At 36.5% G+C, this 18,722-nt stretch overlaps 2 protein-coding genes and 2 long non-coding RNA genes across 6 annotated transcripts; 1 reads left to right on the top strand and 3 right to left on the bottom strand.

Annotated features, from left to right (window-relative positions):
- Positions 1–5,596: 5,596 nt before the first annotated feature.
- LOC147489302 (uncharacterized) lies at positions 5,597–6,627 on the bottom strand. Its single transcript, XM_086571699.1, has one exon. The coding sequence runs from the start codon at positions 6,295–6,297 to the stop codon at positions 5,713–5,715; it is 585 nt and encodes a 194-aa protein (XP_086427825.1). The 5' UTR covers positions 6,298–6,627; the 3' UTR covers positions 5,597–5,712.
- A 1,874-nt stretch (positions 6,628–8,501) lies between these two features.
- LOC147489303 (basic form of pathogenesis-related protein 1-like) lies at positions 8,502–8,945 on the bottom strand. The gene has a single exon (XM_086574610.1). The coding sequence runs from the start codon at positions 8,943–8,945 to the stop codon at positions 8,502–8,504; it is 444 nt and encodes a 147-aa protein (XP_086430736.1).
- Positions 8,946–9,896: 951 nt separating this feature from the next.
- Positions 9,897–12,937, bottom strand: LOC147489304 (uncharacterized). The gene is made up of 2 exons (XR_015202608.1): positions 12,371–12,937; positions 9,897–10,536 (listed from the first exon to the last, which is right to left on the bottom strand). It is a non-coding gene; the product is annotated as an uncharacterized LOC147489304 (long non-coding RNA).
- Positions 12,938–13,614: 677 nt separating this feature from the next.
- On the top strand, positions 13,615–18,366 carry LOC147489305 (uncharacterized). 3 transcript variants are annotated; one of them, XR_015203053.1, is made up of 4 exons: positions 13,615–13,826; positions 14,524–14,631; positions 16,986–17,188; positions 18,019–18,366. It is a non-coding gene; the product is annotated as an uncharacterized LOC147489305 (long non-coding RNA). The 3 variants fall into 3 exon arrangements; XR_015203051.1 differs by having other exon boundaries at positions 13,621–13,826; positions 14,545–14,631; XR_015203052.1 differs by having other exon boundaries at positions 13,621–13,826; positions 14,545–14,631; positions 16,995–17,188.
- Positions 18,367–18,722: the final 356 nt, after the last annotated feature.

Raw genomic sequence — 18,722 nt, forward strand, 5'->3', positions numbered from 1 at the left:
GAATGTTGTGGAAATAGGGTCAGTACATCCGTCTCCGTTAACCATCCATGTGCATTCTAATATCCTCGTATTCCATGTTTAGCTTCGATTTCTTTACCACGGCTTGTCTTTCATTATTCCTTAGACCGGGATCTATGGGATTAGCTTGTAGAAGTGTTTGTGCATGAAACATCTTTCTTGCTTCCTCAGTTCTCTCTTTCAGTTTTGAGAAGTTCTTCTTGGACCAACCTTTGAGCACATCCTTTAGAATGTTGAGTTTCGATATAGAGATGCTATAGGATTTCAAAAGTGTTAGAACCCCATGCTTCCTTTACTAGTCCATGGAATTCTTTGTGCATAGCCCATGAGTTGCGAGAATCGAAAGGGAATGCTTTATGACAGGTTGCCAAACCACGAGAGAATCATAGGTGTGTGGTGAAACACCTTGTGGTATGAATTCTGCTGCAGATGCGAGGAAAGGCATTACTCCATTCCATATTCACCAAGCATCTGTCTATTTTTGAGAACTTGTCGAGTTGTTTGTCCATGTGTAAAGACTGCAGGAATTGCGGATCGACCAAATGAGTCATTTACAATTTGAAGTCTTCTATGTCGTGGGTGAACGGGGGCCCATTCGAAGAGTCTCTCATTAGTCTTTGAGTATATTGTTGAAGTCTCCACTAACACTCCATGGTAGTGTAATAGTCTGACTCCAGTGGTGATATCATCCCATAAGATTTGCCTTTCTGCCTTGCTATTGCTAGCATAGACTAGTGTCGGGTTGAACACTTTATTTGTAGGTAGCGATAAAACCTCGCGATTGGAGCATCGTGAGGGTTTTCGACAAAAGATTGACGGAAATGTAACTAGGATCCCAAAAGAACCATATCCTTCCACTAGGGTTGGATTCATAGTTATGTAGAAAGCGACCATCGTGGGCAGCATAAGCCGATGAGGTCGAACTTATCCTCTTAACTTTAGTTTTCAAGCAAACTAAACATGCAAAGTTTATTACGTAATCTTACTTTATTTATCTCTGTAGCTTTGGAAAGCTCATTGAGACCTCTTACATTCCATACTCCTAAATTAATCATTTAAGGAGTGTAAAAAGAGTTACTTTTAGTAGACCCCTTAGGTCTACCTCTTCCCTTGCGGTGCTAGTGACTTGGTTCTGTTTGCTTTGTGGAGAGTGTCGCTCTTGAGGGACTGTGGACTTAGAGCTAGTAGAGTTGCTCTTTGATTGCGAGGACCCATTGGAGCGAGCTGATGCTGTTCTTTTGCTTGGTAGGTGATCTGTAAAGGTTTCTACCACTGTCTTCGGTTCATTAATGATCTCCGGCTTAGCTTAGCTTTGCTCAATGTTTGTTGTCTTTGAAGAGCTCATGGTCTGCTGCATATTGATTGATTTCTGCTCCTCCAGAGTTAGGGAGTTCAATCATATGGGGCATTGAGTTTAGTGGGACCTCATCTGATGGCTGGCTTGATATAGCAAGTTCTAGCGGGGAAGTTGTAGCTTGGACTTGAGGCAGAACAAGTTCATATGGATTGGTGGTTCGGTTGCTTTCTTCCTCGCGATCGGTAGCACTGTTTGCAACATCAGGTTCTGTAGTTTCCTCAAAATGAATTACAGAGCAAGGGTTGTGGTTCACCAAAGTGTCTTGAGCATCTTCATCAGTGCTTGATACTCTTATACCTTCAGGTTCTTCCTCACCAAGGAAACATGCACTTGGCTCTAGAGTATCAGTAGCTAAGTCAGAGAGGGTTTCTCCTGGTGTTACAACAGGAACACTTTCAGTCTCTACCTCGATGGTGTTCAGAGGTAAATCATTCCTTACACCGGCAACTTGGATAAGGTCTAAGCTTTGGTTTTCAAGCTCCTCTTCAGCTAGAATATTAAAAGGATTGTAAGTAGTAATAGCATCAGTAGCATTTACTTCACTAACTCCAATAACTGCAGCACTTGCCCCTATTTCAGCATTGACCCTGTGTAGGCCAGTTTCACTGATAGGCATACCCGTATTTGAAGTTTGGACAGATGTAACATTTTGCCTTCTAACCCATTGATTGTTTGTTGGCCTTGTGTGTGTATTTCTCTGTGTATTTTGGCCTTGAACATTCATTCTCGCATCGGTAGCTGTAGCATCAGTAGATGCACGACAATTTGACTCCTTATGACCACTTTTGTTACAGATGGAGCAAGTCAAGGGAATCCAAAGGTATTCCACTCCCACTTCAGCAATAATTCCCTTGCCTAAATCAAATCTTAAGCAATCAGGGTATTTTGCATTTCTCGTAACTTCAATACATACTCGAGCAAAATCAAGTCGTTGTTTCTTTTGGGTAGCCGCATCCCTGCAGATTGGCTTCCCAATACGACTAGCTATAAAACTGATGCCTTTCTTAGTCCACATTTGCTTCGGCATATTCCATAATTTTACCCAGATGGGTAGGGTGGACATGTTTTTTCTCTGTGTTTCAAGCTCTTGGTCAAGGGTACTATGAACACCCTACCGGTGATGAATAGTGGTCCCATATCCAAAGACCCCTGTCTATCTTCTTCGTCCAATTTAAACTTAAAGAAGAACACATCTTTTATCGTGGAAATCTCATAATCCGCTTTTGTTTTCCATGTATTTTCCAAAATTTTCCTTACCACAGGGAAAGGTAATCTTTTCTCAACAAAAAACCCCACTAAGTGGTCCTTCCACAAAGATATACCTTCCTCAATGATATCTCTAGGGACTGCAACAACATCAGATTCACAATCTATATCAAACGATTCTAAAGAGTTATCTGAGTTTTCATTACTTGTAGGAGCGAACAGGGAGCTCCATGTATGAGGAACAGTGGAACAATTCCCCACATGGGATGAGGATATAACCATGTCGCTAGGATCAATCAAAAGAAGAAGAAAAAGATTTCTTTTGATGTTTCAGGCATAACCCAAATCGAGGAAACGAAAGAAACAGGAGGAGAATGAAACTCTTATAGGCTCAGATCTTGCTATCCTTGAAAGCTTAACCGTTGTATACGACCTTGGCTTTGTTAAAAACCAAGAGAAGTATACAAAGAGAGAATTTTCGTAGATAGGGATTTGAGGGATCAATTGACAAGCATTGATCGGAGGCGAGCACCTGAGCGGTACTGGCTCTTCTCTTACTTGTTTCTTGACCGTAAAGTTACTATAAGAGGTAAAAGAAAAGGATAAGGTGAAAACTGAGGAATACAGCTAAAGAAGGTTTAGTCCCACATGGGGCGGCAAGAGCGTCTTATAAGTTAGTGTGCTTATTAAGTAGATTAAATTTTGGAGTCTTATGGATTCCAAGACTAGAATTTATTGATTTATTTTGTCCATATGTCAGTAGGTCTACCATATATATATATATATATATATAGTTGCTAGAGAATTCTTATAGAAGGAAGACATGAGACTAATCTTCTGAAGTTTATGTTTCTATAGGGAGGGGGCAATAATGATATCCATTAGACCATTTTTTTTGGCGCTTAGGAGCGAAAATTCTTCTAAACACTCATCTACCACACATTTTTTTTAAACTAGTAATTAATTCTAGTTAATTAAAATCTAACCAAATATTTATTTTATTCTCTCTTCAAATTATTCTATTTTATTATTTACAAATATTCTATTTCTTTGTTTTTCTATAAAAAAGAAATCTTTGAAAAATTCGGTAAAACAAAATAAAAAACCTTGTATAATAAAATAAAAACTACTCTAACATTTATGAAAACAAAACGCTTAAATTTTATCATAATTATTTTTTAAAAAATGTAAATGCAATTACAAATTACAAACTTTATTACAATCCAAAATGCCAATGATAATATCCAATAAAAAATAAAATTGAGAAATTCGCGTTGTAATTGAATGAAGAGGAACCCCTTGAAGAATTTGCAACATAAAATTAAAAATTAATTTGTAGATTTTTGAATTTTGAATTGAAAATTAATATTTTATAATTATGGAAACACAAAGAAAGAAAATATTTGTAAATAAAAAATGGAATAATTTGGAGAGAGAATAAAATAAATATTTGGCTAGATTTAATTTAACTAGACACTAGAGTTAATCAATATTTAAAAGATAGTAAATGTGTGGTGGATGGGTGTTTATGAGACTTTTTGCTTCTAAGCACTTAGAGTATCTCTAGGTAGTGGTAGTATTTTCTTCAAATTTGAAGGCGAAATTTAGAGAAATTGGTCGCAAATTTTGACTAACTTTAAGTGGTCGCAAATATCATTCGCAAATTTGGAATATGGCTATCTTACGCGACATTACCACTGTCGCACAAAATTGAAAAAGTAAAAAATTAAATAACTCATGCGACATTAGCAATGGCGGGCGACAGTACCACTGGCACTGTGTGCTGGTTAAAGTCAAAAAAAAATTTGGGGCGACATTACCACTGTCACTCCACATCCGCATCCGAAAATCTCAAATTTGCGAACAAGAATGCAGCTAGACAGGTGATGCGACCGAATTTGCTTCCACCTAGAGTTGGATTTTCGCAAAATTCCGAGTTTTAGAAGCAAATTTGAAGAATTTGGAAGATGATACTACCACCCAGAGATGCTCTTAGGAGCGAATTTTTTCTCCATTACAAGGAATATATAAATCTTTTTTCTACAAGTAAGAATCATTACGAGTAATATGCCTATCATTATATATATATTTGTTATTTTTTGTTACTATTTTGGGTTTTAGTTATTTAATTGAGTAACTTATTAGTTATTTATTTATTATTTATTTTGTTTTTTGATTTTTGAAAAGAGAAATATAATTTGAATGCCACTGAAGATATGGAGTCCGGGAGAGTTATTAAGGGAGTCTAAATAGATTTTATTAAAAGTGATATGTATGAAGAATAAAGTCGATGCAAAAGGAGAACAACAATGGAGCTTATTTGGTTGTGCTTGATGGCATGGAGTCGGGGGTGACTTGTAAGTACTTACAACTTATAAGTTTGTGTAAGTCAATTTTTTCTAGTTACACTTTTGACAACATAAAATAGCAAAATATACCAAATAAAGAGTTTATTACTTATAAATAAGTAAACAAACACCTAAAAAAAAGGTTGTCCAAATAAAGAGTTTCATTTTCCTTGGATCATCTTTGAACTGGCAAGCCCATGACCTCACACATTAAGCTCTTTGCCAAATTGGCATGGATCCTTTTCCTAATCTTATTTTTGGGCTCTTCACCGAAGTCCGAAGACACTCCAATGAAGTAAGATAATGACAAAAGTTCCATGTTTTTCGGGGTTACTAGGTTTTTTCCGGTAATTGGGGTTACTAGTTACTACAGCCCGGTTGATAGTTGATAGTTGATAGGTATATTGCGCATACACTACTGCGTGCGGCATGGGAAATTGTTCTTTTCCAAATTCCAATAGTTAAACGAGAAACCGTTTGTTTTGTGCGCCACTGGTGGCTTGTCTTGCTGAACATTTTTTGTTCGTACTTCATAGTAATCGGCGTCTGGTTTATGTGGCCATAAATTGTGGAAGATGGGCGAGCTTTTGCTCCACATTTTTACCTTCTGTATTTTCACTAATTATTCCCATTATGTTTAAATCAGTTAATATATCTGAATACAAAATGAGATTAAAATAAAGATGGAACAATAAAATAACTTGATAGACTGAGTAGAATTAGTAGAAAATTTTATGTACATGACAAGTTGTTTTTGCGGCATTTAAGACATTGGGTTTATAATCATTTCCCTTGTATTACTCTCGGACAGCTAAACTCCGAACACCCTCTCTCCAACAGAAAAATCTTCAAATCCGACTTACTCTCCTGCTCAATGACATCAAGAAAAACAGGATCAATAACAAGATGACTATCCACGTGTACATTAAACTTATGGGCCCACCACAAAACTTTAGCAGTACCCTCAACATCAACAACCGCATCAAGCACCATTTCTCTCCGTGCAACATCAGAAAGTAATCTCGAACCATGGTGTGCCAATCTAAGTCCATCAAGCCGAGCCGGTAACTTTAACATACGACAACACATAGCCGGCTGTGAACCAGCTTGAACATGAGCTGTACCAAGAAGTGAGCCGTCGTAGAAAATGGACATGGAAGATGAGGAGTACTGGATCGGAACTATGTTGGGATTGGTTACGTGTACGGTTAGGATTAAATCTGTGTGGAGTTTTATGGAAGTTGGTTTTATGGATAGAAGATGGAATGTTGGGTCTTTTGGTCTAGCTAAAATTATGGCTGCTGTAGCTGTGACTGAAGCTGCTCCGATTAATGCGGAGGTCCAGCTCCATTTTGCCTTTTTACACATATTGAGAGAAGGTGGGAGATCTTTTCTCTATTGGGATTTTGTTGAGTAACCCAGTGAGAGTGGGTTGTGCCTTGTGGGAGTCATGAATGTTTTAGGACAAATTTGGTGGTGGAGGGTGACATTTTCAGAAAGTTTATTTGGTGCAATTCATTCATAGATTTCACAATATCGCCTAAATTTCAAGAAACTATTACTGAAAAGTTTGGTAATTTGATATTTCAGCAATATTGTTTGTTGAAATTTTTTAAGGTTTTGTTTTTTGATGCCGACATCGAGCTTCTTCATTGTCACATTGGGTAGACTCAATGAAGCACAATTTGTTGTATTTGATTTGGCATTTTTTTCATTGAGATTTGGGTTTTTGTGAAAATTTTTACTCAAAAGATTTTGCCTTTCGTGCAATACATCTTCAACTCTTAGTCTGAGTGGATGAGGGGTGGATTGGTGCACATTGAGTACATTTGACTTTTGGCACATTGAATTGAAGAAAATACCATGTCACTCTATCTATATCTGGACTTGATTGCCTGAAGCCAAACATAAGATTGTTTTCGAAACTTTTCTTCCTGATTAGCGAAAAATAAAAATAAAAATAAAAAACTTTTCCTCTTTTTAATTCGGCATCTCCTAACATTAAGCCATTGTGGTAAGAAATGAAAAGCGTACAATATTCAATACCAATACTGAATTCATGGATTTGGACCCATTATGGACCTAATGTAATTTTAGGTTTAAACTCAAGTGATTCAATATGAGGAGCTTTAACTATCAAGGGTCAAAAGGATTTTGGCCTATATAATTACCAGGTGGATCATAGTTGCAAACAATAAAAGTTCCCCCATTGCTGCAACTTTCCCTAGCACAGCCAAGTCGGACTGATTTACGCCATATCACCTGAGTATAGTGCAGGCACTGTCCACCATTGCATGAGTTGGCTTGGACATTATAAAATTGTTTCTCATTAACCCACAAGGTCACCGCTTCTGCGGCCGTCAAGACACCAGTGCTTTTAGCCAGATTCTCGCCATACGGTCCAGTGGAGTGCACCATATTGCAAGTAGCAGCCATCTTGTTTGCGTAATTTTGTGCGGTGGCTGCAACTGTGTTGTCCCATGTCATGGGTGCAACGCCGACTAGGGCTCGAGCTGCATTATGGGCTTTTAAGAACTCTTGTTCAGTGTCTGGAGTTTGAGATACAGGGCCATTATGGGTTTGAGATGGATGCTGTGGAGCATTGGGAGCTTCATTATGGGCTTTTCGGAAGTCATTTCCTTGTTTATGAGGATCTACTTGCAAATGAGGGATTTGTGGTTGTCTGACACGCTTAGGAGCTTCCTTATGGGCTTTCTTGTAGCCATTTCCATATTTAACAGGATCTACTTGCGAATGAGGGATTTGTTGTTGATGCGCACGCCCATGGCCTTGTTGAGCTGCAGATTGGGCTTTACTGAATTCTTGAACGGCTTTTCGGAATTCTTCTGCTGAATAATGCACATAAGCTTGGGATACCGAGAGCGCGGCTAAGCCCAAGAGGCAGAAAATAACAAGTTCCTGTGCACACAACCGCATTTTGTCGCCTCTTTTTCTCTGTAGTTCAAATTGTTTAGTGTCTGTTGAGGAAGATTTAGGCACAGTGAGTATGGTATTTATAGGACATAAGAGTCATAGATAGGCACATTTGGGTGGGCATTTTATTTATAGGCATAAGGAGTTAGGTATTTAGTTATAGCCTTATAGGACATACGATCATAGACACAATCAGTTGGGTATTTTAATATTTATAGGCGTCAGTTGGGTATTTAGTTTCTCTTGATGAAGATTGAGGTGATTAGCTGTTTTATTCTCCCTTGTCTCTTCTTTTTATTTTCTTGTTAAGTCAATTGATAAACTTAAATCCACATCCTACATTCTAAATTAAACCGCTGGTGTATAATTTTTTTGTGGTGCTCTCAATTACGGAGTCCCTTTGATGGTTGGTTATTATCTACATGAAACAAGTTGATTGGTAATGTAAATGCCAAGTCTGCAACATCAATATCGCAACTTGAATTCATGAGATTTTGAACGCACAAACATGCATGCTCTAAAAGTTTATTTTGTGTTTTTATTTCAAAAATCAAAAGATTAAGCACAAAGAGCTCGGATAGGTCTACCATATCAGCATAATATGGACGTTGGCCTATTATATATATTTTTTTGAGGGACTACATATCAGCATAATATGGACGTTGGCCTATAAAGTTTCCTGGTGGATCATAGTTGCAAATGATAAAAGTGCCCCCGTTGTTGCATCTAGCTTTAGCACACCCGAGTCTGATTGAATTGCGCCATACAACCTGTGTGTAGTGCAAGCACTCTCCACCGTCGCATGCGTTAGTGTTGTAGTTATAGAATTGTCTTTCGCTAACCCACATGTTTACTGCACCTATAGCAGAGAAGTCACCTGTACTACCAGCCAGATTCTCGCCATAAGAACTGCTCGAGTGCACTAAATTGCATGTACCGGTCATCTGGTTTGCATAGTCTGCAGCGAAGGCTGCAACATTGTTGTCCCAAGTCATGGGTCCAACGCCAACTTGTGCACGAGCTGCGTTATGAACGCTTAGGAAGTCTTGTGGTGAGTCCTGAGCTAGAGATACGTGCACCATGACTAAGCCCAATAGGCACAAAGTAACGAATTCCTGTGTACACAATCCCATTATTCTAGCTTTAAAATTTTCTGTATTGCACAATTAGTTTAGTTTTCTTGATGAATTTAGACAGAATGAGCTTGGTATTTATATAGGGAATATAGTTCATACATAATGATCAGTATGAACAAAAAAAGTAATTAAATTCACAAATGCATCAACCTTAGATGTTATCTTTAGAAAACGTGGGAAAACTGAGAGCAGCCCATGTGGGGCGCAGCTATGTATATTCTGAAAATAATATATATGAGGTAATTTAAATAGGGATTCTTCACAGAAGTCTTATCCTAAAAGGGAGATATGTTTGCATTGATCAATCTATATGCGTTGTTTATTATTCATGGACCAATATATGCGTTTATGACTTACACTGGACCTACTACACAAGAAATCAAAATAGATAATGTGCATGGAAAGTCACTAATCTTGTCTGATGATGGTAACACACTAACACCTAACCATTTTATATATATTAATTTTCTTTTACAAAGATTGTATTCCTTATGGCAAGAGCTGGCATTAGGACTTAGAAGTGAAAAAGGCTGCTAAAAAATGCAAATTGCATTTGATTTGATTTAAGTTAGTGTGGATAAGATGATTGATCGTTGCCAATAAGTATTTCATCCACAGTCCACAATGAAATGTTAATTGTAACGGTAATTCAGGCAGTTCAGCAGTTGTGAGATTTTAGGTACACCAGGTCGTCCAGTCGACTGTGTTTAGTCTTGACATAGCGCGCAATTTTAGGTACTCCTATCGGGATTGTGAAGGAAATCCTTGTGAGCAAGTTCTTCTATCAGATATTCTTAGTTCTGTTAATTCTCTTCGTTTTTCTTGTAAAGAGGTGTGCCCCAGCTCACTAGCTGCAAGTTCTCAAACGGATAAACAAACACTGCCAATGGACATGGATCAGTTAAGCACAATCCAATATTTTATGAAGGTTTTGATTGTGACTGCAATGACCCTGTCATGGCTTGGATCTATCCTTTAATTACATTACATTCTCCATTGTGACCGATTCTGCTCTTGTTGGGACCGATCATCTGTCTTTGTTCTTGTCTCTGACCGATTGTAAACTATCACTGAGCTGCTTCCTGTTTTCATCCTTTTTCTATGCTCCTAGTTTGTGAATTCAAGCCACAGTGTGTATCTAATACTATGATACAATTGAAAAATGCAAAGAACTTTCTTTTGGAAAAGATGGTAAAATAATTAAGTGATCCTAAAACACTATTTACAGTAGAATAACAAGAAAAGCTAAGATGGCGAGGCTTGGTGCTGTAAAGGCCAACTTTGCTGTGATAATGGATAGCAGAGTTCTTATGTCGGCCTGCATTACCAGCTGCATATAATGGGATGATAGGAGAGGGTCTTGCTATTTTAGGGGAGCCTCCACCATTATATGGCTTGCCACCAACACTACCTCTAGCACCGCCGCCTCTAGCACCACCACCACGCCTGTTCACATCCACCAAACTGTTACTTGTTTCCCTGGTTGGTGATTTCTCATTTATTCTTTTGCCACCCATGATGTTTCCTTCAACATTACCTACAAGATATGCCAACAGAATCACGGATCAGCATGGAAATACCAAATCTTGGTTACGTTATACTGGTTTGTTTGCCGAGGAAAATAAAAATGTTGGGTTACACTGCATATACATTGAAGCTTTGTTTAACAATCAGAAATTCTAACATGGCTGTTATGATGATCTCAAAGTGTGTTTAGTAGTCTTCATGAATTATAAATAGCAATTTAAAAAAAGTTGGTCCACTCCAAATAGACTAGGTAAAAGAAACGAAAAGTTTTCTACCCAAACTAAATGTAACAGTAAGTCACCAACTACTACAATGCACTGCAAATAAGCTATGACATATGCAATATGTGTGAAGTGAACAGCAAAGTACAAAAATAAGGCCAGAACAGTAAAGCAGTCTATGAACTGTCGGACACACGTCAGACGCAGACACAGGAACCAACGCAGCACATGCGTTCCACGTGGTCAATATAATTGGACACGGTCAGGATGCGATCACCCCAATCAATGGTCAAGTCGCGGGTTTAGAGAAAAATATGAAAAAAACTCTATCTGACCATAAATTTATTCCTGTGTCATCTTTTCTCCATTCCCTCTCCTTCTCTCACAACACCACACCTCTGCCACTCACACTTCACCACCACCCTCACTCTTCAGTCTTTAACCACTCATACAATAGATGCATGTATGAAATTGTAAGTAATGCAGAAAACTGTTCACTTCTAAGAGAATTCTAGCTGAGATTAAAGGTGCCTTTGGTTCTGGGTATTTACCAGGACCAAAAGGAGAGGACAAAGTTTTACCAATTGGGTGTGAACTAAGACTCTCAATTGGAGGACAGGGACTAGTGAGAACACAGCAATTGTTATACATAATAGACAGTGTTATGGTGCTGAATGCACATGTACAGCTCAAGGGCAAGAAACAGGACATTCTGCTTCTTTACAGGGGGAACAGCCGACCTCGTCTATTAAATTGTGTTTCTACATCGCAGTATAATTTATATTTGTTAATTGTTACAACTATGTAGTAGCAGTATTCAATCAGGAGTTAAACTTCAGCTAAGGCTTGTTTTTCTTTGTTAGAATCTACTACTCAACTTGGTGTTGACTGTTGCACATATCAAGACACTCATTACGTTGGCTGGAGATTCTCAGTTGGTATTTGAGCAGCCGAAAAGTGACTCATTTTACTTATATTTTGGGCCAGGTCGATCTATGTATTTCTAGCTAGAGTTTTATAGCTCGCTTTGTTGTTTTGTGAGTTGGAGGATATCTTTCACTCGTCTCGTTTATTTGGTTATCTTCCATAATGGGTGGGGGGTTTTAAGATATTTGGAATTCTAAAAAAAAAAAAAAATGCCTTCTGATACAAAATTTGATCGAATTCTGTTGACATGACCAAGCTATAAAGATTCATTTGAATCCAGGTCATTACTTGAAATATATACCAAGATAGGAGCATATCCTATTCCTTCAAACCCCAATATATATATACCAAGAAAAAACCAATTTCGAAAACAAATAGTTTGCGCATACTAGTATTTTTAAATTAACATGGATTGTCTACGCATTGGCAATTATAAATTATAAGCAGTATCTATTTAGAGCATTATATAAATCTGCTATGTAACATATATAATATAATCTTGTGATAAATGGTGTTTGAGTTCCCAGTCTTTAAACAAATTTTCTAGACATACACTAATTAAACTTACACAGTATATTGTGAAAATTTAATTTTATTAGCAAACTGAGTTAAAAGAACAAAAAACTAGTAACCATGGATTTGTATAACTATATATGAAGAAGAAGAAGAAGAAGAAGAAGAAGAATAGAAACATACCTGAAACAAAATATGTTTGTGTTAGAGAACGAGATGCTGAGGCACATAGGAAGCAAGAGAAGATGAACAGGAGCAACCCATTTCCTCTAATACCCATTCCTTCTATGGGTTTGTGTATTCAGAGTTCCAAGTGAACACTCTTGAGTCTTGACTGCTTATCACACTAGCTTTATTACTGATTTTTTCAAGGAGGCGATAGTGAAGTTTCTGACTACGTTAATAAATTGATAAAGCATGAACACTAGAATTAAAATCATGCCGACCTGTTTTTCAGCTAGTTTCTGTTACCTTGCTACTTTTCCTTTCCTTATTATTCGTTGTTTTATGAGAAACATTCAGAAGCACTTTATTGTCGAATCTAAATGATTTTATAAGAAACATTCAGAAATATAAATCGAATCTATCACAAAATATTTAACAACTTTATTATTGTTGTTTTGGTGAATCTTCCATTCTCCTAGTCCCTACAACAGATCGTCAGAAGGTAGAGTAGCTTTTGCATGTGACAAAGTAAAGACTTGCAGTAGCTTTATGATATCACTCTGTCAATATGTCCCACACAGACGCAGACGCAGACGCAGACGCAATGGACCACAAGATGACCAAGAAATTAATGGGACTATATGAACGTTATACTCCTACGGGCTTGTTTGTTATGTCGGCACATTGAAATTGAAGTACTTGAACACAAGGCCCAAAATATCGATATCGATCAATATATCGGTGTATCCAAAAACCGATATATATGATATATATCGGATATATCTATTTTTTTGTGACCATTCCAAACTATTTAAAATATCAGAAGTATTGGATATATCAGACATATAATATCGGAAATATCGGATTTATATTAAAAAATGGTCAAAAAGTCAACTAATATATATCGTAAATATCGGATATATCGATTATATCGGCAATATAAAATTTTATATCGAAAATTCCGATATATATCGGAAAAAAAGAGTTCTATATTCGGTGGATATATGTCGGAAATATCGATGCCGGTGTACCAAAATATCAATATATATCGGCGATATATCAGATATATCGGCGATATTTTGGTCCATGCTTGAACACATGCTCTACTGATCTTTGGCAGAAAAAATAAAAACAAGAAATTTCGTTTCAAAACAACTCTAGAGGACATGGTTTTTTTATCCGAAAAGCTAGGGTACGCAGGGTGTATAGGTGCGCTGGATTTATGTCCACTCGTTTTAAATTTTGGTGACCGGGTGAGAAAGTTTTAGTAAAAGGAACAGTAGAGGGTAATAATGTAACAACACATCTCACATCTCTTTCGCTCGATCTAGTCCATTTTCTCTACGGCCTTCTTCCCTATTTTCTCTCCTTCTCTATCACCTTACCTCACTTCATTTGTCTTCACTAATTTCTCATCTCATATTTGACTCCGCTTTCTCGCTTACAACCCACCGTTCGGTTTATCGTGTAAAAGGTAATCAACAACTTTTTAATGTTTTTTGTTTCATTACCCCATTCTTTATTTAGTTTTGGTTTGAACAAGTGTTGGTTATAGATTAAATACGACATCAGTAAAGACAACTAATGTTTGGATTGGAAATCATAAAAATCACTCAACCATGCTCTACTGTCCATGCCCATGTTTGCTCCATGGCCCCAAGCTTTTTCGGCTGAACCATATGAAGGTTTTTTTACGGTGGTTGGTAATGGGTGTGTCTTCATTTGCAAATTCGCCGTATACTTTAGTCAATTTACTCAATGGGAAATGACACATGTTAAAAACCATTCACAAAGTAGACAGTGATGTCCCACGACTTCATTATTCAGTGTGTTTGTATTACTTCAAGTTCGATAAAGCCTTCCCCACCATGCTAAAAGTGGGCAGTTGTGCGTAATTTTCTTGTTAAGTGTACTTCGGATTCAATTTGGTTCATACTACTGCATTGTTGTTGTAGTCTGTTAATAATGGTAGTTGGGTGGGAAATTAGAAACAGGTCTTGTTAGTAGCTATTGATTTAATCTATAGTTTCAATTGAGGTTTACCATTGGTTATAAAAAAAAATAGTGTTATGTTTGAATTATTACATAATTTATCAACCTCGCGATACTTGAACAAGTGGTGTCTGATCAAGTTGATACCTACTGACCTACATATCTTTCACACTGAAAAGTGTCTACGTACTGAATACCAGATGGAGAAGGTTCTCAACTGCTCGCTAGCTAATTGGTTGAAGGAGAGATCATTTGGTTTTTAATTTGTCAAGGATAATACATTCCAGGTGATTTATAGACTACTTTTCAATTCCTTGTTCATGGTTTTAGTTATTGCACTATCTTGATTGATCATATGGTAGGGCATGATTCTTTTCTTAGAAAAGGTAAGGCAAGGGCCTTTAGGTATTCTATTCATAGTAAAGATTTTAGGAGATTTTATCATTCTTGCTCATACAAAGGTTGCTTACTTAGGCGCACATTTGCATTTTAATTAAACATCCTCGGCCCCTTTGTTGGCATGGTCTACAGTCGAAGGATACTATTTCAATTCCCTACATGTATATCTATATTTTTTAACGTTCAAAAGAAACAACAAAAAAGGGAAAAAACTTGCTCACACAGGAATAATTTTTGGGCAGATTTATATTGCTCCCTTCTCAGTTCGTTTATTGTGCGTGGTACTTATGTGTATCTTATGTCCTTGATAAAACTGGGGTTGGTGTTTGTTGTCTTGCCTGGTGAAAGATTATTCAATATACCGAGCAAAAAAAAGAAAAATTATCAATATTTTTTCTCATATGTAGTTATATACTTTTTTCTTGTTTATTCTTGTCGTTATAATAAGGATTATTTATGCAAGTGGAAATGTTGAGACGAGTTGAATTATGAAGTGCACAATAGTGTGATCAGTTTTTGTTTATTTCTTTGTTCTATTTTCAGTGACTTGTTTGTTATTTTTTTTTGGCGCTGATTTATTTCTTTGTTCTATTTATATTGACTTGTTGTGTTAATGCATATCTCAAAGGCTTATATCTCTGTCAAGTTGTGTGATTATGTGTAGTTGTTTGAAAATATTTCAACTTGTTGGGGTTCTGTTTTGTGGGCAGTAGATGTTTGATAAATGCTTAGCTGGGGTTTTCATTGATCGATATGGTTATATCAGAGGCTTACTAGATGAGTGAGTCTGTTGGACAGTTCCCCTTGATGTGCATATGCTTAAGATGTTGCAAAACGTTTAAGTCTGATGCAGAGAACGCCTTTAGTCATAGCTTACTCTTGAAGTGTTTCTAGCTTCATTGTAAACTTGTGGCAGACTGGGTTAAACAACACATAAATATTACTAGATCCCAAAATACGTGGGTTGGACCTACTGTGGGTGTAACTAAGCTTAATAAATAGCATGTTCATGGAAATTCTATAGTATAGTTTGGCTTTTGATTGCCCTGTACATTGCGGTGGGGTATTAAGTTGGAAAACATTGCCCTTTTTTCTTGTAATTGCTATTTTGTTAATACAAGAACACCTCCGATAACAACCTTAGCTTTGGAATCCGATACCCCTTTATATTGTCTATTGTTGACTCATTTATTGCTCAATTCCTCTGGGTAAAGTTCAATGTGGTGGATGTGCATAACCATTGGTGTTTTCCATAGGTCTGTCAGATCAAGGATAGATGTTGTAACTTCTAGAGAGGATTAGTGGAGTAATTTTGTTTGTTGCATGCTAGCACACTGCCCCATCATATCCCAACCTCCTTCCATATTGTTATCCTGGTTATGGTTGGCTATATTCATTAACACCTAGTCTTGATTGTTGTAACTAGTTAACTATTTTAATGAAGTGATGTTACCACTTTGAATAAGTTTATAACCACACTTACAATTTTCTGGTCTGTTGTGTACTAGCAATTATTCTTACAAATGTTGTGTTAGAAACCATCTATTACCTCTTATATATTGGCTGGAAATTTTATGCAAAAATCCCATGAAGAAAATCGAAAATTAAAGTGTCTTCTTTGGCTATTAGAACTCTACGTAGCTACATATTTTATTGGTATGTGTTTAAGGGATCTTTTGTGTGTAACAAAAATCTGGTATGCATTTGAATCCTCGAGTTTCTCTTCTTAATAAGGTTGTGCTCCTAGATAACTTGTGCTCATGCTCATATCTTTTTCAGCTTTCTCTGAATGGTGATTGGCATTCCGTATAAACTATAAAACTGCTCGTATCGAATTTTGGGACTCCAGAGTCTAACTGTTAATAAATTACTGATAAGATTTTGTATTAAACCAATAGAAATATAAAATGCAGTATTTAATTTCTACATCTGGATCATTTTTCTAGAAAATAAATTACTCCACGAGTGGTATGTTTACTATATGTTCGTAGATATGGTGACACCTGACTACTATAAGTTAATGTACATGTGTCGTTAAATTATGTGGAAGGTTGAGTTTAAGAGCTACTAATGCTATTGAATTTTTTTATGATGTCAATAGACTCGTTGGTGAGAGAACCTTTTTGATCAATTTCCTAGACTATGAGTTAGTTTTCAGCATATGGTGCTACTAGTTTGTGACTCAAATAAAATGTTAGTTTTCTTGCTAATCAAGAGGATAAATTCACATTCTTTGTTTTAGGTGTTATAGGTGTTATAGGTAAAGGCGTTTTTGTAGATTGTTACCGAAAAAACAAAGGCGTACTTGTAGATTCGTATACTTGAGGAGGACGGTTATTGTACATAGCGACCCTATTTGCATGTGAAAGGAACCTACCTCTTCTTATGGCAGTCATGGAAGTCCGTGCTAACAATGGAAAATTCTTGTTCTTCGTACATGCTAAGGTATTACCAATATTTAACACATAGTGTTGCTGCTATAAGTGCTTGGTGTTTCAATGCTTTAATGTTGTCATCACTTGTTACATTGTGGAGACATAAACTTGAAGGCGTAGTCCTCAAGTATACACTAATCATTGTGAGACTTATGAATGAGTGGGAAGGTATATCAACTGATTCTCCATTCCGTTTTTAATATTGTTTAATCATTTTGTTTGCATATATTGTTGTTATTTAATTAATCCATTTAATTTTTGTCATTCAATCAGCAAAAGATCCTTGTCTTATGATCATCTTATGATCAGTAACCAGTTATGCATAGCTCTAGTAATCTGGTTTCTTTTCTACTGGATTGTATTCTTTAATTTTGAGTTGCGTTAGAGGCCTCTAGTACCTCATTTATTCTTTAATTATGTTATTTCTAAAATTTTAAGTTTATAATGGACTGGTGAGGAAAGGGATGGTGGTTCTACTTTTGGAGTGGGTGCCTTTTCACTAAGTTGGACATATGATATGGAAAGAAAAGGTGCACATTTGACGTCTGAAATAAATTTTTTTGATTACTAGAATTAACATCAATTGTTGGATAAATGTGTTTAAGGAGGGGATGTGTGACATTTTTATTGTTAAAAGGACGTTCGTGAAGCTTTGATCAGTAAAAGATTTGGTTGTTTCTATCGAGACTATATCCTTTGTCAAGATTTTTGAAAAATGAAATTACTTTATCTATTGATTACTATTTCAGTTTGCTTAACTTGTTGAAGTTTTTGTAATTCTAATATTTTATTTCGTTTCTTGTGGTATGAATCTCTGATTTTTCTCTTTGTTTTTTGTAGGTAAGCTTAATTAGGTAAGGTTGGATTGAGGAATGAAAGGGTCGGGGATACAATTGCCATCTATGCACTAATCTAATACAATTGCCAACTTTGAATTACAATTTTCAGCTGCTCATTTGATGGGAGCTAAGGGATTTGATGCAGATCTTTTACCGTCACGTGTTAATTAGTTAAGTATGCAGGGAAATGCAGTTGTATATGATTTACATGAAGAAGAAATGAAATATATCCATTTTAATCATGTTGTATGAATGAATTTTGGTACGTGATTTGACACACTTTGTTCTTCATATCATGTACATTAAGATTATAACTTCTAAGCGAAATAGAATTGTATCCTTCGCATAACCTTCTTGTGGTTTCTATGTGTAATAGCGCCTATGGGTGAACAATGTTATTTTATTTGTATGTAATTTATGACGGTTGAGTTGTGTGAATGCATAGAGGTACCACACTTAGTGAATTGTATGGTAAACTCTTTGGTCACAAAAAATACTAGTCTCTTTAGTTGGATTGATTAGAAATATTGATTTAGATTTGATTTGAAAAGCATTATGACGGGTTTGACATTTTTTAAAATAGAAATTCTAGCATGTGCTGGCTGTACCGGTACGCAGGGCTAGGAGAACCTAGATCCAATACCTTGCCATGCAATACACCCTCACCTTTTGCTGGTAGACCATCACCTTTTGCTGGTGGAGGGC

The sequence above is a fragment of the Coptis chinensis genome, chromosome 7 (assembly GCF_015680905.1).
Source record: "Coptis chinensis isolate HL-2020 chromosome 7, ASM1568090v1, whole genome shotgun sequence".
NCBI lineage: Eukaryota > Viridiplantae > Streptophyta > Magnoliopsida > Ranunculales > Ranunculaceae > Coptis > Coptis chinensis.